Source organism: Neophocaena asiaeorientalis, unplaced genomic scaffold (genome assembly GCF_003031525.2).
Source record: "Neophocaena asiaeorientalis asiaeorientalis breed wild unplaced genomic scaffold, Neophocaena_asiaeorientalis_V1.1 scaffold275, whole genome shotgun sequence".
Classification (NCBI taxonomy): Eukaryota; Metazoa; Chordata; class Mammalia; order Artiodactyla; family Phocoenidae; genus Neophocaena; species Neophocaena asiaeorientalis.
Genome location: NW_020173679.1, coordinates 8,105,490 through 8,132,163, shown reverse-complemented (window position 1 = coordinate 8,132,163; position 26,674 = coordinate 8,105,490). Strand labels below are relative to the sequence as shown.

At 40.7% G+C, this 26,674-nt stretch overlaps 1 protein-coding gene across 3 annotated transcripts in view; it reads left to right on the top strand.

Moving 5' to 3' along the window:
- KIF1B (kinesin family member 1B) overlaps positions 1 to 26,674 on the top strand; it is a 135,078-nt gene that overhangs the window by 36,562 nt on the left and 71,842 nt on the right. For all 3 annotated transcript variants that reach the window (XM_024749699.1, XM_024749698.1, XM_024749697.1), the window contains exons 9-14: positions 3,675 to 3,750; positions 7,714 to 7,792; positions 8,568 to 8,710; positions 12,902 to 13,035; positions 22,360 to 22,439; positions 25,141 to 25,216. In XM_024749699.1, the coding sequence (XP_024605467.1) occupies positions 3,675 to 3,750; positions 7,714 to 7,792; positions 8,568 to 8,710; positions 12,902 to 13,035; positions 22,360 to 22,439; positions 25,141 to 25,216 (588 nt within the window). The remainder of the gene's footprint in view (positions 1 to 3,674; positions 3,751 to 7,713; positions 7,793 to 8,567; positions 8,711 to 12,901; positions 13,036 to 22,359; positions 22,440 to 25,140; positions 25,217 to 26,674) is intronic.

Sequence of the window (26,674 nt, the reverse complement as noted above, 5' to 3'; positions counted from 1 at the left end):
CTGCGCGTCCGGAGCCTGTGTTCCGCAATGGGAGAGGCCACAACAGTGAAAGGCCCACGTACCGCAAAAAAACAAAACAACAAAAAAAAACAGCTGGCTTCTTGAAATAATTAGTATATATTTTTTAAACCTCTTTGTATTATCTTGTTTCCTACTGTGGAAAGTCATGGATTATTTAATCATTAAAAAATTTTTTTTCTACTGTGTGATTATACGTAAAGTGAAGGCTCTAGAATCAAGTTAAATTTCTAACTGTATCTACAAAACACATTATTTGCATCCTTATTAATCCAGATACAATAGATTTTTCTTTTCCTTAAATTCTACATAGATATTCTAAAATTTATTACTACTCTTTAGCATAAATAATAGAGCACTTTAACAGTTTGTTCTGAATCACAAGGGTAACATCAGGGATAGAGGCAGTGTCTGCATTGAAATATTTTTAAATGTATAGATTTGTGTATTCTCTACTTCTACAAAAATATTAATAAAGCATAATGCTCTTTTTCTGTTTTTTCTTTTTAGTTTTATTTTTTTTTTGCTGCGTTGGGTCTTCATTGCTTCATGCGGGCTTTCTCTAGCTGCGGCGAGCGGTGGCTACTTTTCATTGCAGTGCGTGGGCTTCTCATTGCAGTGGCTTCTCTTGTTGCAGAGCACGGGCTCTAGGCACATGGGCTTAAGTAGTTGTGACTCGTGGGCTCTAGAGTGCAGCCTCAGTAGTTGTGGTGCACGGGCTTAGGTGCTCCGCGGCATGTGGGATCCTCCCTGGCCAGGGCTCGAACCCGTGTCCCCTGCATTGGCAGGCGGATTCGTAACCTCTGCACCACCAGAAGCCCCTGTTTTCTGTTTTTTATTTTTGTAAAGCTGCCTTAGATTAAGACATCTCTCTCTTATTTGATATTATACATGTGTGGATATTCTTCACATATCTAATCTGGGTCCCAGAACAATGAAGACTTAAAATTTAGTGATTATTCTAACTTCTCCATTTGCTTATCTGTTCACACCCATATCAACCAGAAGAAGAGTCCTAGTTTTCTATGTATTTCCCACACTGCTCTATGCCACAAAATTTTGCAAATGATTTTTTTTTTTTTTGCGGTACGCGGGCCTCTCACTGTTGTGGCCTCTCCCGTTGCGGAACACAGGCTCCAGACGCGCAGGCTCAGAGGCCATGGCTCACGGGCCTAGCCGCTCCGCGGCATGTGGGATCTTCCCGGACCGGGGCACGAACCTGCATCCCCTGCATCGGCAGGCAGACTCTCAACCACTGCGCCACCAGGGAAGCCCGCAAATGATTTTTTTATAATCAGTTTTATAAAACCCAGTTTAGTACTTTGTATCTGTGTCATAAACTGTAATAGATCAGAAATAAATTTTAGTTTTTATGTAACAAGCATGAGTTTTGGTGAATTAAGATGTATTATTATTTCCGCTGAGGGGAGAAACAGGATTATTACCATCCATACTTAGTAGTATTTCTTTTTAGAGAGGTTAATGATCTAAGTAAAGCTTTTTATGTAAATACTGAAACACTTATTTTGAAAACATTATGGATGTGAGAACAGGAGATTAATTTGTATGAGAGCAAATAGAGAAGAAATGGCTAAAATTCTGTGGTATTTTCAAGTGGAAAAGATTGAAGTTCTATTTATGCTTCTTCATTTAACTACTTCTTAATTTAGTCTAATTGACAGACGTGAAAATAGAACATTTTAGAATCTGACACTGCTTATTTTTACAGTACCGTTGACAGTCACTGTAACTGGCATACTTTAAATCTTGCAGCATTTTCAGTACTAACCACAGGCAAAGTGGAGTGTTTAGGTGCAGTGGGGAACAGAAAGGATAAACTGAGGTTTCAGGCCCCAAGAATTTTATAGTGGAATGAAAGTTGCACTCGGCTGTGAATGACTGAGATGGTTAATTCTCGCTAAAGGTCTGTGTAATTTAGAAATAGAACCTGCTGTGGAAAATGACTTTGTAATTGGTGGAACGTATGTCTGTGGGTGGAGTGGGATGAGATGTAGGGGACATATATGATGAGATGGAATTCACGTGCCAACTTGCCTATTTCCTTTCCTCCTCAACAAACCAGAGTCAGCTACTTAGTACTATTTTTCTGAGTACCCACGCTTTAGCACGAAGTAGATCATCCTTAGTTTAATGTAACCTCAGATTATACCAGGAATGGATTATAAAACTGCCTATTACTGGGGAAATGTTGATCAGTGAACTCTGGCTTTCCCCTTAGTAGCTTCTTTTTTTTTTTTTTTTTGACGTCTTTACTGGAGTATAATTGCTTTACAGAGTTGTGTTAGTTTCTGCTGTATAACAAAGTGAATCAGCTATATGTATACATATATCCCCATATCCCCTCCCTCTTGCGTCTCCCTCCCACCTTCCCGATCCCATTCTGCTAGGTCCCCTTAGTAGCTTCTTAAACTGTCAGGACATAGTAGTCAGCCAGCAGATATTGGAGTAGCTATTATACACAAAGCATTTGCATTGTTTTTTACTTTCAGAGGATGTAATTTCCTCCATTTCAGCACTGGCTTTGCGTTGGTGCTTTTTGCTTTATCCTGTGATAATGAGAAGGGACATGGAGAGAGCAGTACAAGTAAACTATTTTTTTTTAAATTTTTATTGGAGTATAGTTGATTTACAGTGTTATATTAGTTTCAGGTGTACAGCAAACAAGTAAACTCTTGATAAATATAGAAACTTTATCTTGCAGTCTTTTTAAATCTCCAGATTAGCAAATTACATCACTTTCTTAGACCTTTTCACTTTGAGTACGAATTCTAATGGTTGGATTTATTTTGAACATAATTTCCTTTTAAAGAAACCAAATGTGTATTAATATACAAGAGTTACTAGATATGCAATATCCCACTTGCTGATTTGGTGGTTGGCCAAGTAAATTCATTAACTAAATGAGTTTTTCCTACACATCCAACCTGGAACACACAGGATTCATTCTTGCCCCTCTGCAAAAGTAAAAATTATTATTTGAGGATTGGGTATTAGATGATATTAAGGAATTACTGTTAATTTTGCTAAGTGTGAGAATGGTCTTATAGTTACTTTTTCTTTTTTATAAAGTCCTTCTCTGTTAGAGATATGTACCTGAAGTATATTTAGGTAGAATGTTGGATTTGCTTTAGAGCCCTACACGAGACAGGGTATTAGATAATAGTATTGTACTGGTGTTAAATTTCCTGAATTTGGTCCTTGAACTGTGACTGTGTAAGAGAATGCCCTTATCTGCTGAAGTGTTTAGGGATAAAAGGGCATGGGGTCTGCAGTTTCCTCCAAAACAGTTCAGGAAGAAAAAATGTAGAAAAGTGTTTGAGTGATAATTGAAAAGTGATTGGCAAAAAATTGATAATGGTTGGAGCTGCATGATGGATATGTGGTAGCTCATTATGCTACTCTCCAAACTGCTGTGTATGTTGTAAATTTTTAAAAATAAAATATAAAAGAATTATTTATTGGATGAGCTTTGGGTAGTGTGAAGAACTGAAGCTGTGAGTGTTAAATTTCAACAGTGATGACATCCTACTGTAATTTAATTTACTTGGGAATTTTAGACTGGTTTGCCTTTTGTGTAAATTATTCCTCTGTAACAACGCTAAGAGAGGCTAAGGCCATTTCTTTCTGTTTAATAGAGTAAGAAGAAGAAGAAAACTGATTTTATTCCGTACAGAGATTCTGTACTTACTTGGCTCCTTCGAGAAAATCTAGGTATGTTGATCCACCAGTGTGTGGATCTTTTTAAAGCTGTTTACTGATTATGTTTTGTGGTTAATTGTCCTGTATGTCTGTTTTTTGAGAAGAAAAATCTCTATTACTAACGTAAGTGCTCTTTCCTTTTTTCGTTTTTCTCTTGATTCAAGCTGGTTGGATTTGCTCACCTTAATTTAATTTTTTTGTTTTTTTTTCCTACTGGTTTTATTGAGATATAATTGACATACAGCACTGTATAAGTTTAAGGCATACAGCATAATGATTTGACTTACATACATCATGAAATGATTATCACAGTAAGTTCAGTGAACATCCATCATCTCATACAGATTAAACAAATTAAAGAGATAGAAAAAAATTTTTCTTGTGATGAGAACTCTTAGGACTCTCTTAACTTTCATTTATAACATAGTGCAGTGTTAATTATATTTATCATGTTGTACATTACATTCCTAGTACTTATTTATCTTATAACTGGAAGTTTGTACTACCTTTGGACCACCTTCATCTAATTTCCCCTCTGCCCTACCCCCTGCCTCTGGTAACCACAAATCTGATCTCTTTTTCTGTGAGTTTGTTTGTTTATTTGTTTTTGAAGTATAGTTGACCTACAGCACTATGTTAGTTCCTATTACACAACGTGATTTGGTATTTCTATACATTTCAAACTGATCATCACACAAGTCTAGTTATGATATGTTATCATACAGAGATATTATTGTAGTTATTGACTATATTTCCCACACTGTACATAGCAATCTATATATATGGATTATTGTAAATTACTGATCTCTTAAGTTCATGCATTTTAACAACTCAGCCTTTTTACCGCACCCCCCCCCCACCCTCCCCCACCAGCCTCACGTTTAATGTTTTGGCATCATATTTTACATCACTTAATTTGTGTATCCCTTAATTACTTATTGAGGATATAGATGATTTTACTACTTTTATCTGTTAACCTTCCTACTTGCTTTATACATGGCTTTACTACCTTTACTGTATATTTGGCTTTACCACTGAGATTTTTCCTTTTGTAGTTTTCATGTTTTTTAGTTGTGGCCTTTTTTTTTTTTACTTAGAGAAGTCCCTTTAACATTTCTTGTAAAACTGGTTTGGTGGTGCTGAACTCCTTTAGCTTTTGCTTATCTGTAAAACTTTTGATACCTCCGTCAAATCTGAATGAAAGCCTTGCCAGGTAGAGTATTATTGGTTACAGGTTTTTCCTTTTCATCATTTAAAATATATCATGCCACTCTATTCTGGAGAGTTTCTGCTGAAAAGTCAGCTGATAGCCTTATGGGAGTTCCCTTGTAGTAACTTGTTGCTTTTCCCTTGCTGCTTTTAACATTCTCTCTTTATCTTTAATTTTTGCCATTTTAATTATAATGTGTCTTGGAGTGGTCCTCTCTGGGTTGATCCTGTTTGAGACTCTCTGTGCTTCCTGGACCTGGATGTCTTTTTCCTTTCCCAGGTTAGGGAAGTTTTCATCTATTAATATCTTCAAATATGTTCTCTCCCTCTTTTCCTCGTGCAGCCTCTGTCGTGTCATGTTAGTATACTTGATGTTGTACCAGAGGTCTCTTAAAGTGTCCTCATTTCTTTTTATTCGTTTTTCTGTTCAGCTTTAGTAATTTCCACTATTCCATCTTCCAGCTCACCGTTCCTCTGTATCATCTTATCTGTTGATTCCTTCTAGTGTATTTGTCATTTCAGTTATCTTATTCTTCATCTTTTTCTGGTTCTTCTTTATATTTTCTAACTCTTGTTAAAAACTTCTGACTTCTCACTCTGTTGATTCAGTCTTCTCCCGAGTTCTTTGAACATCTTTACAAGCATTACCTTGAACTTTCTATTGGGTAGATTGCCTGTTTCCACTTAGTTCTTCTGGGGTTTTATCTTGTTCCTTTGTTTTGAACATATTTCTCTGTTGCCTCATTTTGCCTAGTTTGCTGTTTTTATTTGTGTATCTGGTAGGTTGGTTATGTGTCCTGACCTTGGAGAAGTGGCCTTTTGTAGGAGACGTCCTGTGCCTTCCAGCAATGCACTTCCCTCTGGTCACCAGAGCTATATGCTCTAGGGGTGCCTCCTATTTGGGCTGCGAGGGTCCTTCTCTTGTGGCAGGCTGACTACTGTGGGAAGTCTGGTAGGCGTGGCTGACCCCCGGTCCAGTTGGTTTCCAGGCCCTGCCTTGTGTGGAGGCTGCCAAACATTGGTGGGTGGGGCTGGGTTCTGGAGTGGGTGGTTACAGGGCTGGGGGTCCTGGATCTGTTGTCGATTTGCTGGTGGGTAGGGCCAGTTCCTGACAGGGCTGGCTGCAGAGCCTGGAGTGTCCTAAAGCTGGTGTTGGCAATGCTGGTGAGTGGGGCTGGATCCTGGGGCAGCTGGCTCAAGGGTCCAAGGTGTCTCAGAGCTGGTATCGGCCTGGTAGCAGGTGGGACTGGAGCCCAGGGCATCCCGGGGCTAGTGCCAGCTCACTGATGGACAGAGCTGGGTTCCTAGGTCTCTGGCTGCAGGACCCTGAGGGTCTTAAAGCTGGTGTTGGCCTGCTGGTGGGCAGGGTTGGGGCCCAGGGGATTCTGAGGCTGGTGCTGGCCCACTGGTGGGTGGAGCTGGGTCCCAGGGTCCCTGGGGCTAGTGCCAGTGCGCTGGTGTGCGGGGCAGGGTCTTGGGCCCTCTGGTAGACAGGGCTGGGTCCCGGAGTGGCTGTGGGTTCTGCGGGTCTTAAGGCAGCAGACCTGCTGGTGGGCAGGGCCAGTCCTAGCACTAATAAGCTAGAGGGAGAATTCCAAAATGGGATTTGCCTGTACCAGTGTCCTTGTAATAGAACGAGCTCCCAAAATTGGCTGCTGCCAGTGTCTGTGTCCCCAGGGTGCACTTCTGCCTCTTGTCCTCCAAGATCAGCATGTGGGTCTGACCCAGGCTCCTTTCAGATTACTGCTTCTGCCCTGGGTCCTGGAGCGGGTGAGACTTTGTGTGTGCCCTTTAAGAGTGGAGTCTCTGTTTTCCACAGCCTTCTGGCTGTCCCAAAAGTAAGCCCTGCTGGGCTTCAAAGCCAAACGTTCTGGGGGCTCATCTTCCTGGTGCAGTAGCCTGATGGGGGGCTCAGGCCCCTTGCTCTTTGGGGAGAACCTCTGCAATTGTAATTATCCTCCCATTTGTGGGTCGCCCACCCAGGGCTGTGGGTCTTAACTATCCCACATCTCTGCCCCTCCTACCTGTCTCGTGATTCCTTCCTTAGTTGGAGAAGGTCTTTTCTGCTAGTCTTCTGTTTTTTCTCATCAGTAGCTGCTTTGTAAACAGTTGTAATTTTGGTGTGCCTGTGGGAGGAGGGAGCTCAGGGTCTTCCTGCTCCGCCATCTTGGCTACTTCCCTGGATTTGCTCACCTTTAAATCAGGGTTTGCTCCCAAATCTTGTTTACTTCAGGACATGAACTGTGAAGTAGTTGTTTATGTGACCACACGCACCTGCTTCAAACTGTTGTTTCTTCTTCCTTTTTGAAAACCCCATGCTCCTTTGATGCACGTAATTAGATATTACCAACCCTTACTTCTCTTTGTTGATGTTTTCCGGCCTTTTTGCCCTTCATTCACTGTTCCTGTAGCCCCTTTCCCTCATTCTTAATGAGAAGGAGGTAGTGATTAGCTGTGTCACATGTTGATGATAGAAGGAGTGGCTGAGAATGGCCTGTTGTGCTGTCCATGCTGCCAGTGACTTTGACATCACTAAGAATGGCCTTGGTGGAGTGTCTGAGATCTTAATGGGAGTGGGAAGAGGGAAACTGGACACAGTACATCCAAATGCTAAGATGTGCATATAACAGTGCCTGGCGTGGGGGCAGTCCAAAAATCTGTTGATTAAATCTTGGGATCTGAGATTGTGCTGTCTGATTTGACACATTCAATAAAAGTTTTTCTAAAATGAGTATGGTTTGAGATAATTATGATTCATCTTCTTAGGTGGCAATTCTCGGACTGCAATGGTTGCTGCTCTGAGCCCAGCAGATATCAACTATGATGAAACTTTGAGCACTCTGAGGTACTCCAGTTTGATTTCAATAGCTAAACAGAACACAGTGCTACCATAAGTCATCTTGTTACGCCATGGATTTTCATGTGCTATGTGGGTAGTCGCTTGAGTAAACAACGATCCATCCCTCTCATAACAGGGGAAACATGGGGGAAAATGATTTTTATTATAATAGAGCTTACCTGTTTATAGTTTTCAGTTTCATTGAGAAAGGCGGGGACTTTTTCATAGGGAAGATATTAAATTTGCTCTGGTGAGATTTTTGGATAACTTTTAGATAATAGTAGAAATTTCTTACAATATTTATTTCTGTAAAAAGAAGTGTCCCCTTCTCATGTTTGTCATTATAGAAATGCTCACATCATAAAAAGTAACAAAGTTATGAGTACATGTAATATTTTCAAAATTACTGACAGAATGTTTACTAGTAGGGTAGTCTTATATATGAATAGGTTCCATTACTTTAATCTGGAACTTTCAACTCTTGTCTCATTAAAGACATTTTTGATATAATGGAAGAAACACTAGATGGTCTAATAAATTAGTTTTGAGTCCTCTCTTTGATATTTATTTTCTTTGTGATCTTGGGGAAATCACTTAAATTCATTGGAGCCTTTTTCCTCATCTTTTTAAGGTACTGTAAAGCTTTCTACAAATGTGTTATTATTAAGGCTCATAAAATGTGTAAATACTCAAGCTGTTTGAGTTAGAAATAATGGTATGTTACTTACGAGAAGTAGAGCATTTGAGGAATGGCAAAAATGCGTTTTCTTTTTGGATCTAGGTATGCAGATCGTGCAAAACAAATTAAATGCAATGCTGTTATCAATGAGGACCCCAATGCCAAACTGGTTCGTGAATTAAAGGAAGAGGTGACACGGCTGAAGGACCTTCTTCGTGCTCAGGGGTTGGGAGATATTATTGATAGTAAGTGAATTAAGGATCAACGCAAAATCTATTCCTTTCCTCTCGAGGACTCTTAAACTTAGAGTTAAGGAGCTTGAGGCAGCTAGATGGTAAAGCAAGAGGTTTTTGTTTCTTCTTAACTTCTTAAAAAGCCCATTGAGAGTAGTTCACTGGTGGCTTAGTGGTTAGGATTTGGGGCTTTCACTGCCATGGCCTGGTTTAATCCCTGGTTGGGGGACAGATCCTGCAAGACCTATGGCCAAAAAAAAAAAAAGAAAGAAAGAAAACTCATTGAAAATGATCTTAGAATTCCTTTATGTACCATGTACCAGCTTATCTGTTTGAACTCATGAAATTACTTCTTAAAACGTAATATATCATGATTTGTATTTTTATGAGATTTCTGTTTTAGATCAGCAGTGAAGTTTATTTGGAATGTTAAGTTTATTCTCACTGAGAAATTAACCACTTCATAAAACTGTTAACTTAAAATTTTTGTTTTTGTGTTATGGGTTTCTCTAGATTAATGTAGGAGTAATATATATGTAAGAAACCCACTATTCCAGTCACCTTTCAGATAAGATTTACCTTTGAGTGGTTGCCCCCCTACGAAATGATTGAATGCCCCCCAGCTCACTCCTTATGAACTTATGAAGGGGAAAATAACCAATTTCTGTCAAGTTCAAGAATTAGACTTCTAGAGAGTCTTAGAGTGTTGTCTTAAATTGAATCTTTTTTAACCTCAGTGATCTGCCTACATAATGTCTAATCAGAAGTTCTCCTAAGTGAGTTAACTAAATCATTCAGGTAGAATAGTATATGGGTTTATTTAATAAAGCATATTTTTATTTTTTGAGTGTCAGATTAATATTATAGTGTTTACAATTCTAATAAGATTTTCAAGGCCTCTTCTAGTTTAGTTCTTCTTACTGATTAGCACCGGAGTTTAAATGAATACATACGGTTTGTAAAATGATAATATATTATTCTAAGTGTCAATTTTTTCACCTTCCCAAATGCCAAATACTGCTCTGTTCCCTCTGTCATTGCTGAACCTGAACTTTGACCCTTTTTGTATTTTCCCTCTTGCTTACCTTCAGCTGATCCATTGATCGATGATTACTCTGGAAGTGGAGGCAAATGTGTGTATTTCATGTACTGGGTGTTTCCAGCACTCTGACTTGCTAATCTGCCTCTGCTGGATCAGCCTTAAAATGAACTTTGCATGCCAGCCATCCTAACAGAGAAATCCCAGACAGAGCGTACTGTAGATTCAGAAATGTTCCTATTTTTGCCCTTTTCCATTAGCAAAGCAAGTTTTGCTGGATTTCAGTTTGTGGCTTGAATAAAGTCGAGAGGCTTAAAAACCTCTTGCTGCTTCTACTGTTCAGTTTTTCCACTTAAATGTGATTAAACTGAATCCAAAGTCATACATGATGATAGTGATGACAGCAGCTCACATTTTTTGAGTGTTTATAATGTGCCAGGACCTGTTCTAGGTATCTTGAATATATTATCTCTTTAGTCCTGTCAGTGACTCTGACAAAGCTCCATTTTGCTAAGGAGGACACTGCTGCCTGGAGTGGGTAGTTTGCCACTAAATGAGATCCCGTGGTTTCTTTGTGGTCAGACTGGGTAGTGTAACCCAGAGCCCTGGTTTTTAATCATATTACGCCTTTTTTGGCCTCTTGATCCTTCAGGTCCTGATTGTTTATTAGGAAAATCCTTTTAAATTAGCTGTGTAATTCTGAGCCTTAGCGTATATATAATTGAAAACAATCACTTCTAGTTGGCCAAATCTCCATGACTGAGTAGCTTTGTGAATGTTGGATCAGCACTCACCTGTGCTTATGCTAAGTTGATTTCCTCCATATCTTGGGCCTCAGCTTACTTGATGGTTAGGTAAACATTTTTTTCCCTTTTTCATGAATTACAAATTAAATTTTAAAAAACTTGGCTGTCGGGCTTCCCTGGTGGCGCAGTGGTTGAGAGTCCGCCTGCCGATGCAGGGGACGTGGGTTCGTGCCCCGGTCCAGGAAGATCCCACATGCCACGGAGTGGCTGGGCCCGTGAGCCATGGCCGCTGAGCCTGCGCGCCCGGAGCCTGTGCTCCGCAACGGGAAAGGCAACAACAGTGAGAGGCCCGCGTACTGCAAAAAAAAAAAAACAACAAAACTTGGGTGTCTAAAATGTGTGCTTGAAATGAGGACATTTTATAAAAAGGATCACACCTCATTACCTGCTGCATATCTGTCATTATGTTGGCAAGAAAGTAATTTCTTACCCTTTTAAGGTAATTCATCAAGAAATTATTAGAATAAGTGAAGAAACTTGATTTTGGGGGGTTAAGTTTTAGATTTTTATTGATTTGTTTATTTCTGCAGTAGGGCATGTAACAAGGCTTGGTAGACAGTGAGGCAATACATAGGAGAAACCAAAGGTAGCCCTGGCTGCTGTGATGAGGTTAAGCCTCGAAGGCACTCTAACATTCCTAATCCAGAGTGGCTCTTGGAATGGAACAGCTCTGTCTGAGATTTCCAAAGCCAGCTGATAACTGGTGTGGGAAAGACACCCTTTGTTCTTGCTTTCGTGCTCCAGGTGACGCTGCTGCCAGCTTGCTGCCTCACTCTTTTCTGAGCAGTTGTGGAATCTCCCAGAAAGCTATGCATGACCAAGTTTTCATTCTGTATCTGTGCAGGAAAGCAGCCTTGACTACCTCTAAGTTTCTGTTTCAGTCACTACCCTTAATGCCTTTTAGGGCTTGCATGTGTCAATTGGACCTTCTAAACTCCATCCATCCTATTCTTTCCCACTTTGCTGCCATCACCTGATGGCTAATTTTTTGCTCCAGTTCCTACCCCCCTTTTAAAACTTGCTTGTTTTCCTATGTTCTATATTTGCAGATGGTGGTTTTCAAACTGTCTTGAAGCAACCGCTGGTTTTAAGGGGCTTCAAGAACTGGCTTTGATTAAATTCACATGGGTAGACGCAGAGAGAGCTAATAATGTTTCTTCTGACTCTTTGTGTTGGTTCATATTATATCCTTTAAGGAAAACTTATTTAGTTTTGATATGAACTTTGAGCAATGTAGATTTTCTTACATTTAAAAATGAGCTGATTTAAAAATAGGAATGCACCAATACCTATGGATTTCCTCTGGTGCCTATTTGAGAAAGATGACTAATGAAGAAAAGTACAAACAGCAAATTAATGAATTTGTTGTTTGTGGCTCTTTTTACCAAAACTAAGTTTAAAAGCAAAACTTAGAGTTCTATTAAAGACCTTAGTAAATGAAAGTATGTCCCTAAAACTTGCATTCCATACTAGGAACTCAGCTCCCCAGTGACTCATGGTTATTCGGTTAGGCAAAGTGGGAGCCTTACTTAAATTAGCAGATAATCAGCTTTAATTTTTGCTTGCTCTAATAGACGAATGTAAGCTACACCAAATTGAACAGTTTGTTAATTGTTCATCACTGTTGAGGTCGTCAACCCTAAGTTCTTAACCAGGACTTATACAAGATCCCTATAATTGCTACGATTACCTCTCCTTTTTTTAAAAGGCATATTTTAAAAATCCTTTTTAGCATACGAAGAACACTACTGAGCACTCAGATTTTTGTTCTAACATAATTTTCTTGGGAATTTTTGCTGAATGACATACATACTGGGCCAGACTGATATGTATTGATATTGATAAATAAATGATCATCTTTTTTCCCTTACTGTTACAAACTACTGGGATTTAAGAGTAGTATAAACCTAAGATGTTGTAGATTTGGAGCCATAGAAGGAATACAGGAATGTAGCATGGCTGTTTAGGGGGAGAGCCTGAGCTGTATTCTTTGAGGCTCTGGTTACCCCCTAACAGATACAGTGTTAACCCACATTACAATTTTTTAGTTTCTAAATTCAGAAGCGGTTCTTAACTTCTAAAATACCAGTATTAAAGACAGACATGTTTCAGAACTGCCATCTAGAACAATTATAACTTGTCTTTGTATCATAACTCGTCTTGGTCTTGCTGCTTTAATGCTGTTCTTTCTTACACTGGTGTTCCTTCCTGTCTTTTTTCTTCTCCTGCTCCTTTCCCTCTTTTCTACTTTTTCTGCCTTCCCTTCTTTCTATCTCTCAGATCTGAAAGATTTTCAGAACAATAAGCATAGGTACTTGCTAGCCTCTGAGAATCAACGTCCTGGCAATTTTTCCACAGCATCCATGGGGTCCCTTACTTCATCTCCATCTTCCTGCTCACTCAATAGTCAGGTGGGCTTAACATCTGTGACCAGTATTCAGGAGAGAATCATGTCTACACCTGGAGGAGAGGAAGCCATCGAACGTCTAAAGGTAAGTAGTAACTCAGATTCAATGAAAGGTATTCTGTGTAGCTCCACAAGGCAGAGTTAGGACTAAAAATCACTGAGATTCTGGTTCAGCATGTGGAAGAAATTTCTGACTCTCAGAGGTGTCCTGAAATTGCTGCTTTGTAAGATAATTTTCGCCAGAATACTTGAGTCTGACATGGCCCGGCAGGGATGGGAGGGAGGGATGCATAGGCAGATTGTAAGTTGACCAGGCAAAGTAACTGATAAGTAGATATGTCCATTAATTCTGAGGTAGTTTATAAGTCACAGTGAAATTGTTTAGTTAGAAATTTCACTGGAAACTAATTAAACATTTAGTTTATTTTGAAGATGGAATTCTGTATAGGCCCCTGCTTCTGTTAGTAAAATGTATAATCAAAAGAAAGTTTGCACATTTGAGTAGCTGTACCAGGTTTACTCAGAGACACGTGAAATGATATTTTCTGGAAGTTCACAGAAAGCCCTGGGAGCACTGCTGTGGAAGGGCCGCCCCCTCCTGTGCTGGTGCATATGGGCTCACGGATGTTAGTGCTGGCGTGCACACTTGAGTCCTGCGTGTGCCGGTCACCCACCGTGGCACCCGGCTTGGCTTTGCCAGCCTGTTGCTGGCTCTGGCAGGTACTTTCTGTCTCTCTCCATGAATACGAACGTTAGGAGCAGCAAAGCCTTCTGACTCGTAGGTTCTTCCTTCCCCCTTGGTGACTACAGTGAGAACAGATGGTTGTCACCTGTGGTGCCATCCATGAAACCACCGTGACAACAACACAAATGCCTTTTCTTTCCCTGCTTGTCATTTCCAGGATGATAGTTTTATCCGTACCTTGTGGCCTTTGTATTCAAGAGTACTGGAGTACATATACGTGTATCCCCATATCCCCTCCCTCTTGCGTCTCCCTCCCACCCTCCTTATCCCACCCCTCTAGGTGGTCACAGAGCACTGAGCTGATCTCCCTGTGCTATGTGGCTGCTTCCCACTAGCTGCTTAGAACTTAAATTAAAAAAAAAAAAAGAGTACTGGATAGGAAAAACAAGGAGAGCAAAGAAACTTTAAGGAGCTGGGTGGTTGCAGTCCTGCCCCGAGCGTGCAGTCCCCTTCACATTGCGCTCAGTGTTCTCCACCATGGCTGCTCATTCAAGGACCGTTGAGAATAGTGACACACTTTGACAGGTTAACGATGGAAAAGGTTTGCTGAACCTTTTTGCTAAAAGGGAATTTAGCTTGATGATTGAAGATGCTAGAACATTCATTTTGGTTTGCAGGTGAGGCTGAAAAAGATTTTATATGAAGAATGGGCTTCTGCTTCTTAATCAGCCTGCCTTTTCCTTGGCATTTCACTCACTTCTAACATAAGGTGCTTTAGAAACAAAAGTAATCTTGTTTCTTCCTTCAGAACTTGTTAGTGGAAAGTGGGTGAAACTCTAAAATACCTGGCAGAGGGACAGGGAGTGAGAAACCTTTTCATTAAATTTTGCAAAGGAAAGGATAATTTCTGCTATTGTGAAATTGACTTTGAAATTTTACTAACGATGTTCGTGAAGCCCTGTGCAAGAAGGCTTTTATTTCTGTATTTTATCGTGATAGGCAAAGTTGCTGTGTAGGGTTCTGTTCAGGCCAGTGGGGACATGCAGAGGTTCTGTGGAAAGGAAAAGTGAAATCTTTCATTTACTATTCAATATAAAATGTTATTTTTCTTTGGGGATTTTGAATCTTACTATTTGAATCTTACCTTAGTGTACAAATGAGATTACATTCCCTTTAACACACATCTTGATGTAGGAAAAAAAATTCTTCCCAACTGCCAAGTGGAACCAACTGAAAAGAATGTTGAATGTTAGGAGTCAAGATGTGGAGCAGACTTTTTAAGCGTTAGGTCGCCCTGTATCTTCCAGATAGTCTCTAGGGAATAACACTGCCATTATTCAAGGAACCCTCCCCCCAATCTCCCTACTTCCCAGCAAAAACAAAACAAAACTGTATTGCTTTTATCAGAAAATAAATTTCTGTTTTAGTTCTCCTTTAAGCCAACCTAAATGACATCTTCCATTTTCCCTAGCTTTAGAAAATAGTTTCTTTATGGTTTTGTGTTCAATCTTGTTTTTTAATGCAGCATGGTAGTTTACTGAAGCATAAGCGCCTTAGTTCGACTCCTATTTTGTGAATGGTGAGAGTTCATGTCGGCAGACCTACATTTTAATGCTGCAGGCAGATAACATCTTGTGTTCACAGGGCAAGGCAGTGTTTGTATGATAGAAATGCCTGAGAATTTCTCATTTTGGGACTGTTTCATTGTTGAGTGTGAAGAAGTGGCATTCCTAAGACATGACACTGTAGGAGAAAAATACTGTACCTAATGGAAAACAGTAATACAGGAGGTTAATTCATTTTCCTAACGTTTTATGTCCCTTTGCTTCTCTTTACTTTTAACTTTAAAAAAATGATCAGTTGGTAGAACACTTTTACATGGGGAGCTGCTGTTGCTTAATTCATTGAATAGCCTGTTTCTATATGGAAGAGACCCATGTTACCCCATCATAAGTATCCTGAGCCCTCCACAAACCTCTGGCAATAGAGAGTAAAGTGTAATTGCTTTCAGTGTTTAGTTGCAGCTCAAACTGAGTTGAAATGTTGTCTCCTTGATTTGGATTCCGACTTAATAAGGTTTTAAATACGTAGCTACAGTTACTATGTGGTGCCTCTGGTGTTTATTAGTCTGGCATCAGTGTCAGTACTGTGAGTGCCATTGCTTAGGCTTAGACTATAAATATCTACAAATATCCATTACAGAAGCATGCAAGGGTAAATGCTGTGCTAGGCAGCCCGAGGGCCCCACGCTTGGAGCTCACTTATGACGCATGCTGCATTCAGTACAGTAAAACCCATCTGATGGCTTCAAGGAACGTTCCATGTAGCAAGTGTTTAACTCTTTAAACACCACAATTTAAACTGTAATTTTTTGGGGGGGAAATATTTCTGACTTGTTCTGCGGACTTCTCTGCCACCTTAACTGGATCATGGTGAAGTAATTAAGTTGTATTTAGCATTATGAACATAGTCATTAACCAGTGCTGTACAAATAGCTAGATAATACACGATGTGAGATCAAAGTGAATGACGCCTGAGCCCAACATTCCTTGGGGCTTAAAAAAATGTTCCTGATGTCACTCTGTTTTTTCAGAATTTTTTAATGTACAGTACCTGCAGGAAGGAAAGACCCTTAAAGAGTGTCCTCTTGACTCCTCATTTCTGAAGCATGAATCCCAATTTCAGTTTAATCTTAAAATTAGGTTTCTAGAATGAGGTATGGGCAGCTCTGGAGACCAGCACGCCAGGCCTGCCTGCAGAGTAAGTTGATGACACAGACTGAAAGCTGTCTTCCTGTTGGCATCTCTATTTTATTTATACTAAGTTTGTTATTCAGGCTTGAAGAAAGAATATTCCTCACTCTTTCTTAATTTATGGTGAGCTATTTAGTAGAATATTTTCTTTAAAGGCTGTTGATTCTGCCTTAATTGGAAAACAGAACACAGGAAACCCAACTATAGACCTGGCTCAGGGAGAAGTGGGGCCTCAGGATAATCACTTAGTTTCTCTGGTCCTCAGTCTCTATATTTCTAGAATGTTTCTGGAATAAATGGCTTTTTCCAGCACTGAAGTTTAGATAAATGACACTCAATATTGTTTTCTCTAACCTTTCTTCAGAGTTTAAAAAAGTAACTTTCTAGGGACTTCCCTGGTGGCACAGTAGTTAAGAATCCGCCTGCCAATGCATGCGACACGGGTTCAATCCCTGGTCCAGGAAGATCCCACATGCCGCCCAGCAACCAAGCCCGTACACCACAACTACTGAGCCTGCGCTCTAGAGTCCATGAGCCACAACTACTGAGCCCGCGCACCTCAGAGCCTGTGTGCCACAACTACTGAGCCCGCATGCTGCAACTACTGAAGCCCTTGCGCCTGGAGCCCGTGCTGCACAACAGTAGAAGCCACCGCAATGAGAAGCCCGCGCACCACAACAAAGAGTAGCCCCCGCTCGCTGCAACTAGAGAAAGCCTGCACACAGCAACAAAGCAGCCAAAAATAAACTAAAAGAATTAAAAAAAAAAAAAGTAACTTTCTAGACAACATAAAAGTTGCAACTTTTAAGCCCTAATGAAAAAGAAAAGTATATTGTACCTTACTCGGCTTACTAATTAACTTTTCTACAAGGAGCTCATATTCTGATTTACCCTCCAGGTGGTGAGTAAAAAGAGAGAGGTCACATTAGAGTTGGCAGCAAGATGGTAAGAGGATTCCTAGACAGTAACTTTGCTTCCTTGGGGTGAGTTTATAGTTGCCCCAAAATAGAATAGCTTTACTACAGCCGGATTAATCTCTGCTCTGATACACTCTTTTTCTGAAGATAACCAATCAGGAAAAAAATATTTTAAGTATCTCATAGGTCAGTTTGTATTTCATAACTAATATCAGAGTGGCTTGTGGACCACAGTATATATAATAAGCACTAGTCTCGGTGCTGTGGTTTGGACATCCTGTTATCCTATGCCTTTGTTTTTGAAGTTGTCACTTTAGAGTGTAAAGGTTTCTATCCAGCTGTCTTTAATTTAGTTGAATTTTTAATTGAAGTATAGTTGATCTACAGTGTTGTGCCAGTCTCTGCTGGACAGCAGAGTGACTCAGCCATACACACATAGACATTCTTTTTTTTATATTCTTTTCCATTATGGTTTATCACAGGATATTGAAGGTAGTTCCTTGTGCTATACAGTAGGACCTTGTTTATCTATCCTATATGTAATAGTTTGCATCTATTAATCCCAAACTCCCAGTGCTTCCCTCCCCCATCCCCCTCCAGCAGTGTTTAATAAGCCTTAAAATCTTGAAGGTTATGGTGGTAGCTTATATTATACTTGCCCTTTTATAGTCATTCGCAGAAGCATTTAATGCTATCCTGTTTCAGCTGTTGAATAACTCGTGGCACGTTAGAGGTAGGCTGTTGACCACTCGGCACCTGGCACACTTCCTTCCCTGGCCATCTCATTCCTTACCGTAACCATATGGGTTTTTCTTGGCTGCTGGCCCTCTAACGTGGCTTGTTGGTGCCTCACTCAGCAGTGGAGTGGCATATGCACTGCCTGTTATTCATTCCTATTGAAGGACTGTGTAGAGATGCCATTCAGGGGGCTCTGTGTGTGCTCGGGGGTTGATGAGAGCCAGTTTAGGTGATTTTGTCTCTACCCTCCTGCCTTCCGCTGCAGGCTTGCTCTAGCGTCTCCCACTTTGTAACCGACTCATTTCTGAGTACCTGCTGCGTGGTCCCCTTTATATTCACCTTACTGACGCCCAGGCCTTTTCTGACTTTTAACAGTTTTGCTCTTTGTCGAGTTTAGCCTGTTGTTGTTATTGTTCTTCTCCTCCATCAGCAGCAGCAGCAGCAGCAGCATGCTCTCCTGTTTGTTTCTTCTGACTCCTTGGGTCTTTACTTGGCTTTTTAAAAATTTTTTTAAATTTTATTTTATTTTTGGCTGCGTTGGGTTTTTGTTGCTGTGCGCGGGCTTTTCTCTAGTTGTGGCGAGTGGAGGCTACTCTTCGTTGCGGTTTGCAATTCTCATTGCGGTGGCTTCTCTTGTTGCGGAGAGTGGGCTCTAGGAACACGGGCTTCAGTAGTTGTGGCTCACAGGCTCTAGAGCACAGGCTCAGTAGTTGTGGCGCATGGGCTTAGTTGCTCCGTGGCATGTGGGGTCTTCCCGGACTAGGGCTCAAACCCATGTCCCCTGCATTGGCAGGCAGATTCTTAAACACTGCGCCACCAGGGAAACCCTACTCTGCTTTTTTTCTTTGGTACACGGGCCTCTCACTGTTGTGGCCTCTCCCGTTGCGGAGCACAGGCTCCAGACGCACAGGCTCAGCAGCCATGGCTCACGGGCCCAGCCGCTCCGTGGCATGTGGGATCTTTCCGGACCGGGGCACGAACCCGTGTCCCCTGCATCGGCAGGTGGACTCTCAACCACTGCGCCACCAGGGAAGCCCTACTCGGCTTTTTAACATGCTACCATGCCTCGTTCCAGAAAACCAAGTGCCAGATGCCTCAGGGTTTATTGTATTACATATTCACAATTTCTTTCTATGTAGATAGTTATGTTTTGGGATCTCAGAGGCTTCATACAATAGCCCGGTAAATAAATTATACAATGAAATATTTTGTGAACTGTCAAAACTTCTCATCCTGAATCACTACCACTACTATTATCTCATCATCATTATCATCATTGTCATCTGACTTTCTAATTTCGTATCCAGGACTAGCATTTTCTCCTGCTTTTTGCATGTGCTTAACTCCCTTTTTGGTACCCCTCTCCCTCCATTTTTTGCCTGGTCAGTTCATTCTCAGTATGAGTATCACTCAGCCTTGACTCATCCACCCTCCAGCAGACCTGTGAACACTTCAGTTGTAGCACTTAGCACACTGCCCTGTTGTTTTTTCCTACCATTCGCATTCACAATCCTCTAACATGCTGCTCTAGCTACGCTGTTGTTCCTGGAAAGTGCCAGGCATTTCCTACCTATTCCCTCACATACCGATGCTCTTCCTTTGTGTCTGCCTATGTAGAACCTTGTCAGTGAGCTCTGTCCTGACAACCCCACTGCAGATTGCTCCCTCACCCACCCCTCCCCCTACATTCCTCTTGTCTTTGCTTTATTTTTCTACAAAGCTCTTATCACTGTCTGGCACACTATATACTTGACTCACTGATTAAAATGGATTGATTATCTGAGTCTCTTTACGAGAATATAAGCCCCATGAGGGGCAGGAATTTTGTTTCCTGCCATATCTCTAGTTGCCTAGAACAGGGCTTGGCATGTAATGCAGTTATATATAATTACTGCATGAATGAATGATCAGTTACTTCCTTCTCTCCCTGGTATACAGTAAGCTCCTGAAATCAGGAAACACGTTTTCGTTCTTATATTTCTGGCATATAATAAACACTCAGCAAGAGATTGGGAAATTGTCACTCTAGTGGCTGCATGCCTTCATATGAGACTAATGTTAAACCTTTCTATATCGGGAATTGGGTTGTGTTCAGAGGGGTAGTGTATGCTAGGGGAGGAAAAATATCTTTCCTTCTATCCTTCTAGGTTCTTGGCTGGGGCCCCAGATTAACAAAAGGCAGATTAACAAGAGAAAAGCATACAAATTTATTTAGTGTTTGTTTACGTGACATGGAAGACTTCATAAGGAAATGAAGGCCCAAAGAAGTGTTAAACATGAACATTCTTATGCTGGGTTTGGTGAAGAGTGAAAAGTTGTGGGAATATGTGATAGAACAAAGGGGGATGTGAGTTAAGAGTATAGGCACCTCGAACGTATTGCAGGTTCAGTTCCAGACCACCGCAGTAAAGTGAATATCACGATAAAGTGAGTCACACAAATTTTTTGGTCTCCCAGTGCATATAAAAGTTAAGTTTACACTATACTGTAGTCTATTAAGTGTGCAATAGCATTATGTCCAAAAAAAACCACCTTAATTTAAAAATACTTTATTGCTTAAAAGTGTTATCATCTGAACCTTCAGCAAATTGTAGTAGTAACATCAAAGATCAGTGATCACAGCTCACCATAGCAAATGTAATAATAATGAAAATGTTGAAATAGTGCAAGAATTACCAAAATGTGGGCTTCCCTGGTGGCGCAGAATCCGCCTGCCAGTGCAGGGGACACAGGTTCGAGCCCTGGTTCGGGAAGATCCCACGTGCTGCGGAGCAACGACTACTGAGCCTACGCTCTAGAGCCTGCGAGCCACAACTACTGAAGCCCGTGCACCTAGAGCCTGTGATCCGCAACAAGAGAAGCCACTGCAATGAGAAACCCGCAAACCACAATGAAGAGTAGCCCCCACTCGCCACAACTAGAGAAAGCCCACGCACAGCAATGAAGACCCAGTGCAGCCAAAAATAAATAAAAATAAATTAAAAAAAAAGAAGAACTACCAAAATGTGACAGAAGAGACGCGAAGTGAGCAAATACTGTTGGAAAAATGGCGCTGGTAGACTTGCTCGATGCAGGGTTGCCACACACTTTCAATTTGTAAAAAATGCCATACCTGAGAAGCGCAATAAAGTGGAGTATAATAAAACGAGGTCTGCCATAGTAAACTGGGGAAACTTAATGAAGGCCTATCTGTTCATATTCTTCATGTTCCTTCATCTTGAGAAATAAGGATGCTCCATTCCTCCAGGTGTAGGGAGGTTACATCTCATGAGGGTCTTACGACTTGCTTCAAGAGGAGCTCAGAGAGTCCTTCCTACTTGTACCATTTCTTAAATCACTCAGCTTAAAGTATTCAATATGCCAAGATAATACCATATTTGGGGGAGCATGTTCTGAACCCTGTCAGTGTTGTGGTGAAATTATAGTGAAACAAAAAACAATGAAGGGACTTCCCTGGTGGTGCAGTGGTTAAGGCTCTGATCTCCCAATGCAGGGGGCCCGGGTGTGATCCCTGGTCAGGGAACTAGATCCCACATGCATGCCGCAACTAGGAGTTTGCATGCCACAACTAAGGAGGCTGTGTGCCACAACTAAGGAGCGGGCAAACTGCAACTAAGGAGCCCATCTGCCGCAACTAAGACCCAGCGCAGGGCTTCCCTGGTGGTGCAGAGGTTAAGAATCTGCCTACCAATGCAGGAGACACGGGTTCGAGCTCTGGTCTGGGAAGATCCCACGTGCCGTGGAGCAGCTAAGCCCGTGCGCCACAGCTACTGAAGCCCGTGCGCCTAGAGACCGTGCTCCACAACAAGAGGAGCCACCGCAATGAGAAGCCTGCACACCACGGCGAGGAATGGCCCCCGCTCGCCGCAATAGAGAATAAGCCCAAGCGCAGCAGCGGAGACCCAGTGCAGCCAAAAAAAAAAAAAAAAAGACCCAGCGCAACCAGATAAATAAATAATTTTAAGAAAAGCAACAAATATCATTGGGGGCTTTATTCTTTTGTAGCAGTGGCTGTCAGAAACAATGCTTTGCATTTTGGGATGCTAATATTACCTTTCCTTCTACACACACACTCTCACACACACATATACACACACACACTATTAAGCTATTTTTATTAGGGCTTAAAGAGAATTAATACATCTGGGGCTGATTTCTTTCTTTACATATTAAGAAAGGGAAAAAAAACCACCTCATCGAATTAGATTCTGCCTCATATCCTCAAAAGGGCATCATCTGCTTCTTGCTGCTCTTCCTAGACACAGAATGTTAAATTATAAGACTCTTTGGTGCTTAACTGTGTACTTCCTCCTTAGGAATCGGAGAAGATCATTGCTGAATTGAACGAAACCTGGGAAGAAAAGCTGCGTAAAACAGAGGCCATCAGAATGGAGAGGTCAGGAAGTTAAACTCTGGAATGTTTCTAAATTTTCTGAGGAATTTAGATTACTTTTATAGTAAGAAAAGATAAAATTCCGCAACAAGAGAAGCCACTGCAATGAGAAACCCGCAAACCACAATGAAGAGTAGCCCCCACTCGCCACAACTAGAGAAAGCCCACGCACAGCAATGAAGACCCAGTGCAGCCAAAAATAAATAAAAATAAATTAAAAAAAAAGAAGAACTACCAAAATGTGACAGAAGAGACGCGAAGTGAGCAAATACTGTTGGAAAAATGGCGCTGGTAGACTTGCTCGATGCAGGGTTGCCACACACTTTCAATTTGTAAAAAATGCCATACCTGAGAAGCGCAATAAAGTGGAGTATAATAAAACGAGGTCTGCCATAGTAAACTGGGGAAACTTAATGAAGGCCTATCTGTTCATATTCTTCATGTTCCTTCATCTTGAGAAATAAGGATGCTCCATTCCTCCAGGTGTAGGGAGGTTACATCTCATGAGGGTCTTACGACTTGCTTCAAGAGGAGCTCAGAGAGTCCTTCCTACTTGTACCATTTCTTAAATCACTCAGCTTAAAGTATTCAATATGCCAAGATAATACCATATTTGGGGGAGCATGTTCTGAACCCTGTCAGTGTTGTGGTGAAATTATAGTGAAACAAAAAACAATGAAGGGACTTCCCTGGTGGTGCAGTGGTTAAGGCTCTGATCTCCCAATGCAGGGGGCCCGGGTGTGATCCCTGGTCAGGGAACTAGATCCCACATGCATGCCGCAACTAGGAGTTTGCATGCCACAACTAAGGAGGCTGTGTGCCACAACTAAGGAGCGGGCAAACTGCAACTAAGGAGCCCATCTGCCGCAACTAAGACCCAGCGCAGGGCTTCCCTGGTGGTGCAGAGGTTAAGAATCTGCCTACCAATGCAGGAGACACGGGTTCGAGCTCTGGTCTGGGAAGATCCCACGTGCCGTGGAGCAGCTAAGCCCGTGCGCCACAGCTACTGAAGCCCGTGCGCCTAGAGACCGTGCTCCACAACAAGAGGAGCCACCGCAATGAGAAGCCTGCACACCACGGCGAGGAATGGCCCCCGCTCGCCGCAATAGAGAATAAGCCCAAGCGCAGCAGCGGAGACCCAGTGCAGCCAAAAAAAAAAAAAAAAAAGACCCAGCGCAACCAGATAAATAAATAATTTTAAGAAAAGCAACAAATATCATTGGGGGCTTTATTCTTTTGTAGCAGTGGCTGTCAGAAACAATGCTTTGCATTTTGGGATGCTAATATTACCTTTCCTTCTACACACACACTCTCACACACACATATACACACACACACTATTAAGCTATTTTTATTAGGGCTTAAAGAGAATTAATACATCTGGGGCTGATTTCTTTCTTTACATATTAAGAAAGGGAAAAAAAACCACCTCATCGAATTAGATTCTGCCTCATATCCTCAAAAGGGCATCATCTGCTTCTTGCTGCTCTTCCTAGACACAGAATGTTAAATTATAAGACTCTTTGGTGCTTAACTGTGTACTTCCTCCTTAGGAATCGGAGAAGATCATTGCTGAATTGAACGAAACCTGGGAAGAAAAGCTGCGTAAAACAGAGGCCATCAGAATGGAGAGGTCAGGAAGTTAAACTCTGGAATGTTTCTAAATTTTCTGAGGAATTTAGATTACTTTTATAGTAAGAAAAGATAAAATAGAAGTTAAAAACAAAGAACCTTGCCTCCCCAAATACAAAACAAACAAACCCGTATGGGACTTATGGCCCAATTTACACTCTGAAGTGAAATTCACGTGTTCCCTAGGGAGTCGTGTTCTTAGTTACTGTACTATGTGTTGCTAGGGATCCATATAAAAACTGAAGATATTGAAGAGTTTTTAATTTGCAAAAAGACTGCCTTTGATAAAGGCGCAAATAAAAAAAAGCTGTTCTGATTACTGACTTCCAGAGTTATGTTTTCTAGAACCTCTTTGGTAAGAGGTTAAGGAGTTTCAGTTGCAAACTTTCAAAATCTGTATTTTATCTTAACCTCCCAATTCTCTACCCCAAAGATAAACATAATCCAAAATAATACTTTTGCTATTGGAATAAATATACATTTAAAAAATGTTAGTTCCTATCTTCTTCCTTCATGGAAGATGAGGCAGAAGTGCATGCTAACGTGTTTGTAAAGTGAATGTATGAAACAATTTTCTTCTCTATTGTAGAGATTTTAAGCTAGAATTGTTGAATCAATATCATGGTGGTCATGGGAACATGACATTTGAGAAAATCACATTTGTAGATAATACTCCCTATATCAAAGTTACTTTCTGATTGCTTTCTTGGATTTTAAGGAATGGTTCTTTGAAGTGGATGTATTGCCTTAAGGGAATATTCCTTTCTTCCTTTTTTTATATTAATAGACATACTTACGAATTATTGTCTACCTCCAAAGTCAGATGTGCCAAAGTTCTTATTTGGGTGAATATAGCTTTACCTAAGACAAGAACATACTTTATTTTGAATATACAATTTCTCTTAGAAGTAATTTCTCATTAATGATGGGATAAGCAGATTCTTTCACATTTGTATTACTGACTTTAAACATGGACAGTTGCTTTTGCTCTGCGTTATTTTCCAATTCAAGTTAGACTGATTTACTTGACATTTTGCTATTGTTATTCTGATACGCTTGTTGCTTTTTCTAGAGAGGCCTTGTTGGCTGAGATGGGAGTTGCCATTCGGGAAGATGGAGGAACCCTGGGGGTTTTCTCACCTAAAAAGGTAGGGAACAATGTTGTGAAACTTAAACAAACAGAAACACTTTTTGTTTGTCTTGGTCACGAGGCACTTCATGTCTTTCAGGGCTGGCTCCTCTTCCTTTTCTTTTAAATCTTGAGACTTGGCTTAATTTCTGATATTTTTGATTTCATCTTACAATACAAGGCCAACCTGTTTCTAAAATGCTTTCAGAAATATTTACTGTTAATAAAATAATATCCAAGGCAGTATAAATCTGTAACTTTTGGTCATGATTCAGTATGTTTCCTCATCTTCATTGTTGCTTTCTCTAAAATTCGTAGCCTAACCTCGCATACCTTGCTTCAGTTTGGCTACTCTTTCTATGTAGTTTTCCCCACAGATGCCAGCAACCCTGAATTACAATTCTTTGGAAGCAGTTTCAGCTGTTCAGGTTTGTGTAGAAAACTACTGCTTCAGTTTGCTCTTACAGTTTGTGTGATAGACAACCACTGGACTGAGTAAAGCAGCTCCTGTCCTCATCCTTCTAGCCTCCTCTGCTCCCTTCTCAGTTTTTTTTTTTTTTAATGACTCCAGTAGTTACTGTCCTACTTACCTAGTCATAGCTGTTAAGTAGTAGATACATTTTTAGCTAATTGGAATAGGAAGGTCTTTTCTTTCTTTTTCTCCACCCCCCCCACCCCCCGCTTAGTTGCTTCTTAGTTATTATTAGATATTGGAAAACTGTTATGAAATGATTATTTTGTGTGCTTATTTATAGGACAGTAATAGAACATATATTGATGTAAAAGCATATATTTCATACTAGTAATAAATGGTCCTTCATTTCATATGATTTCAAATTAACTATTGGATACTTAAACATCTTCATGCAAGGGTCTGATAATGGTCTCTCTAGGTTAGCATAGAATGGGTATGGAGTTTTCAACTGGTACTTTCATTTTATGTGATATGAAATAGTCCTGTGGGTTTTTTTCAGGATTCTCTGGTTAGGTTTTTCTTTTTTATAAATTCTGATGTGTTTGCAGGCGGACTCCCAACCACTGCGCCGCCAGGGAAGCCCTAGATATATATTTTAGACCTGGAACAATAATAACAGTATTTCATATGTTTATATTGCCATAAGTCAATGATTTTTCAGTAAGACATTATTTTATTCAGATATATTATGTATGATTGTAGAGATTTTAGCAGTTATAGGCTTAATAGAATTTAGATTGTGCCTTTGCTTGTATCTAAAGGTATTTTATAACATCTTTCAGTGTTACGAACTGTGAGGAAAATTTTTATAACAACTTGTAAAATTATGGCATTTAACAAATTGTAAATAACTTGAATAAGTATTGTGTGTTATAAGTATTATGAACAGCACAGAATTCCAAACTGAGATCCCTGTTTCCAAAGCTTTCTTACTTGATTTAACTTTCTAGACTTCTTCAGGAAAGGAAGGGATACACCACTGACCACATCCAGATTCAGTTT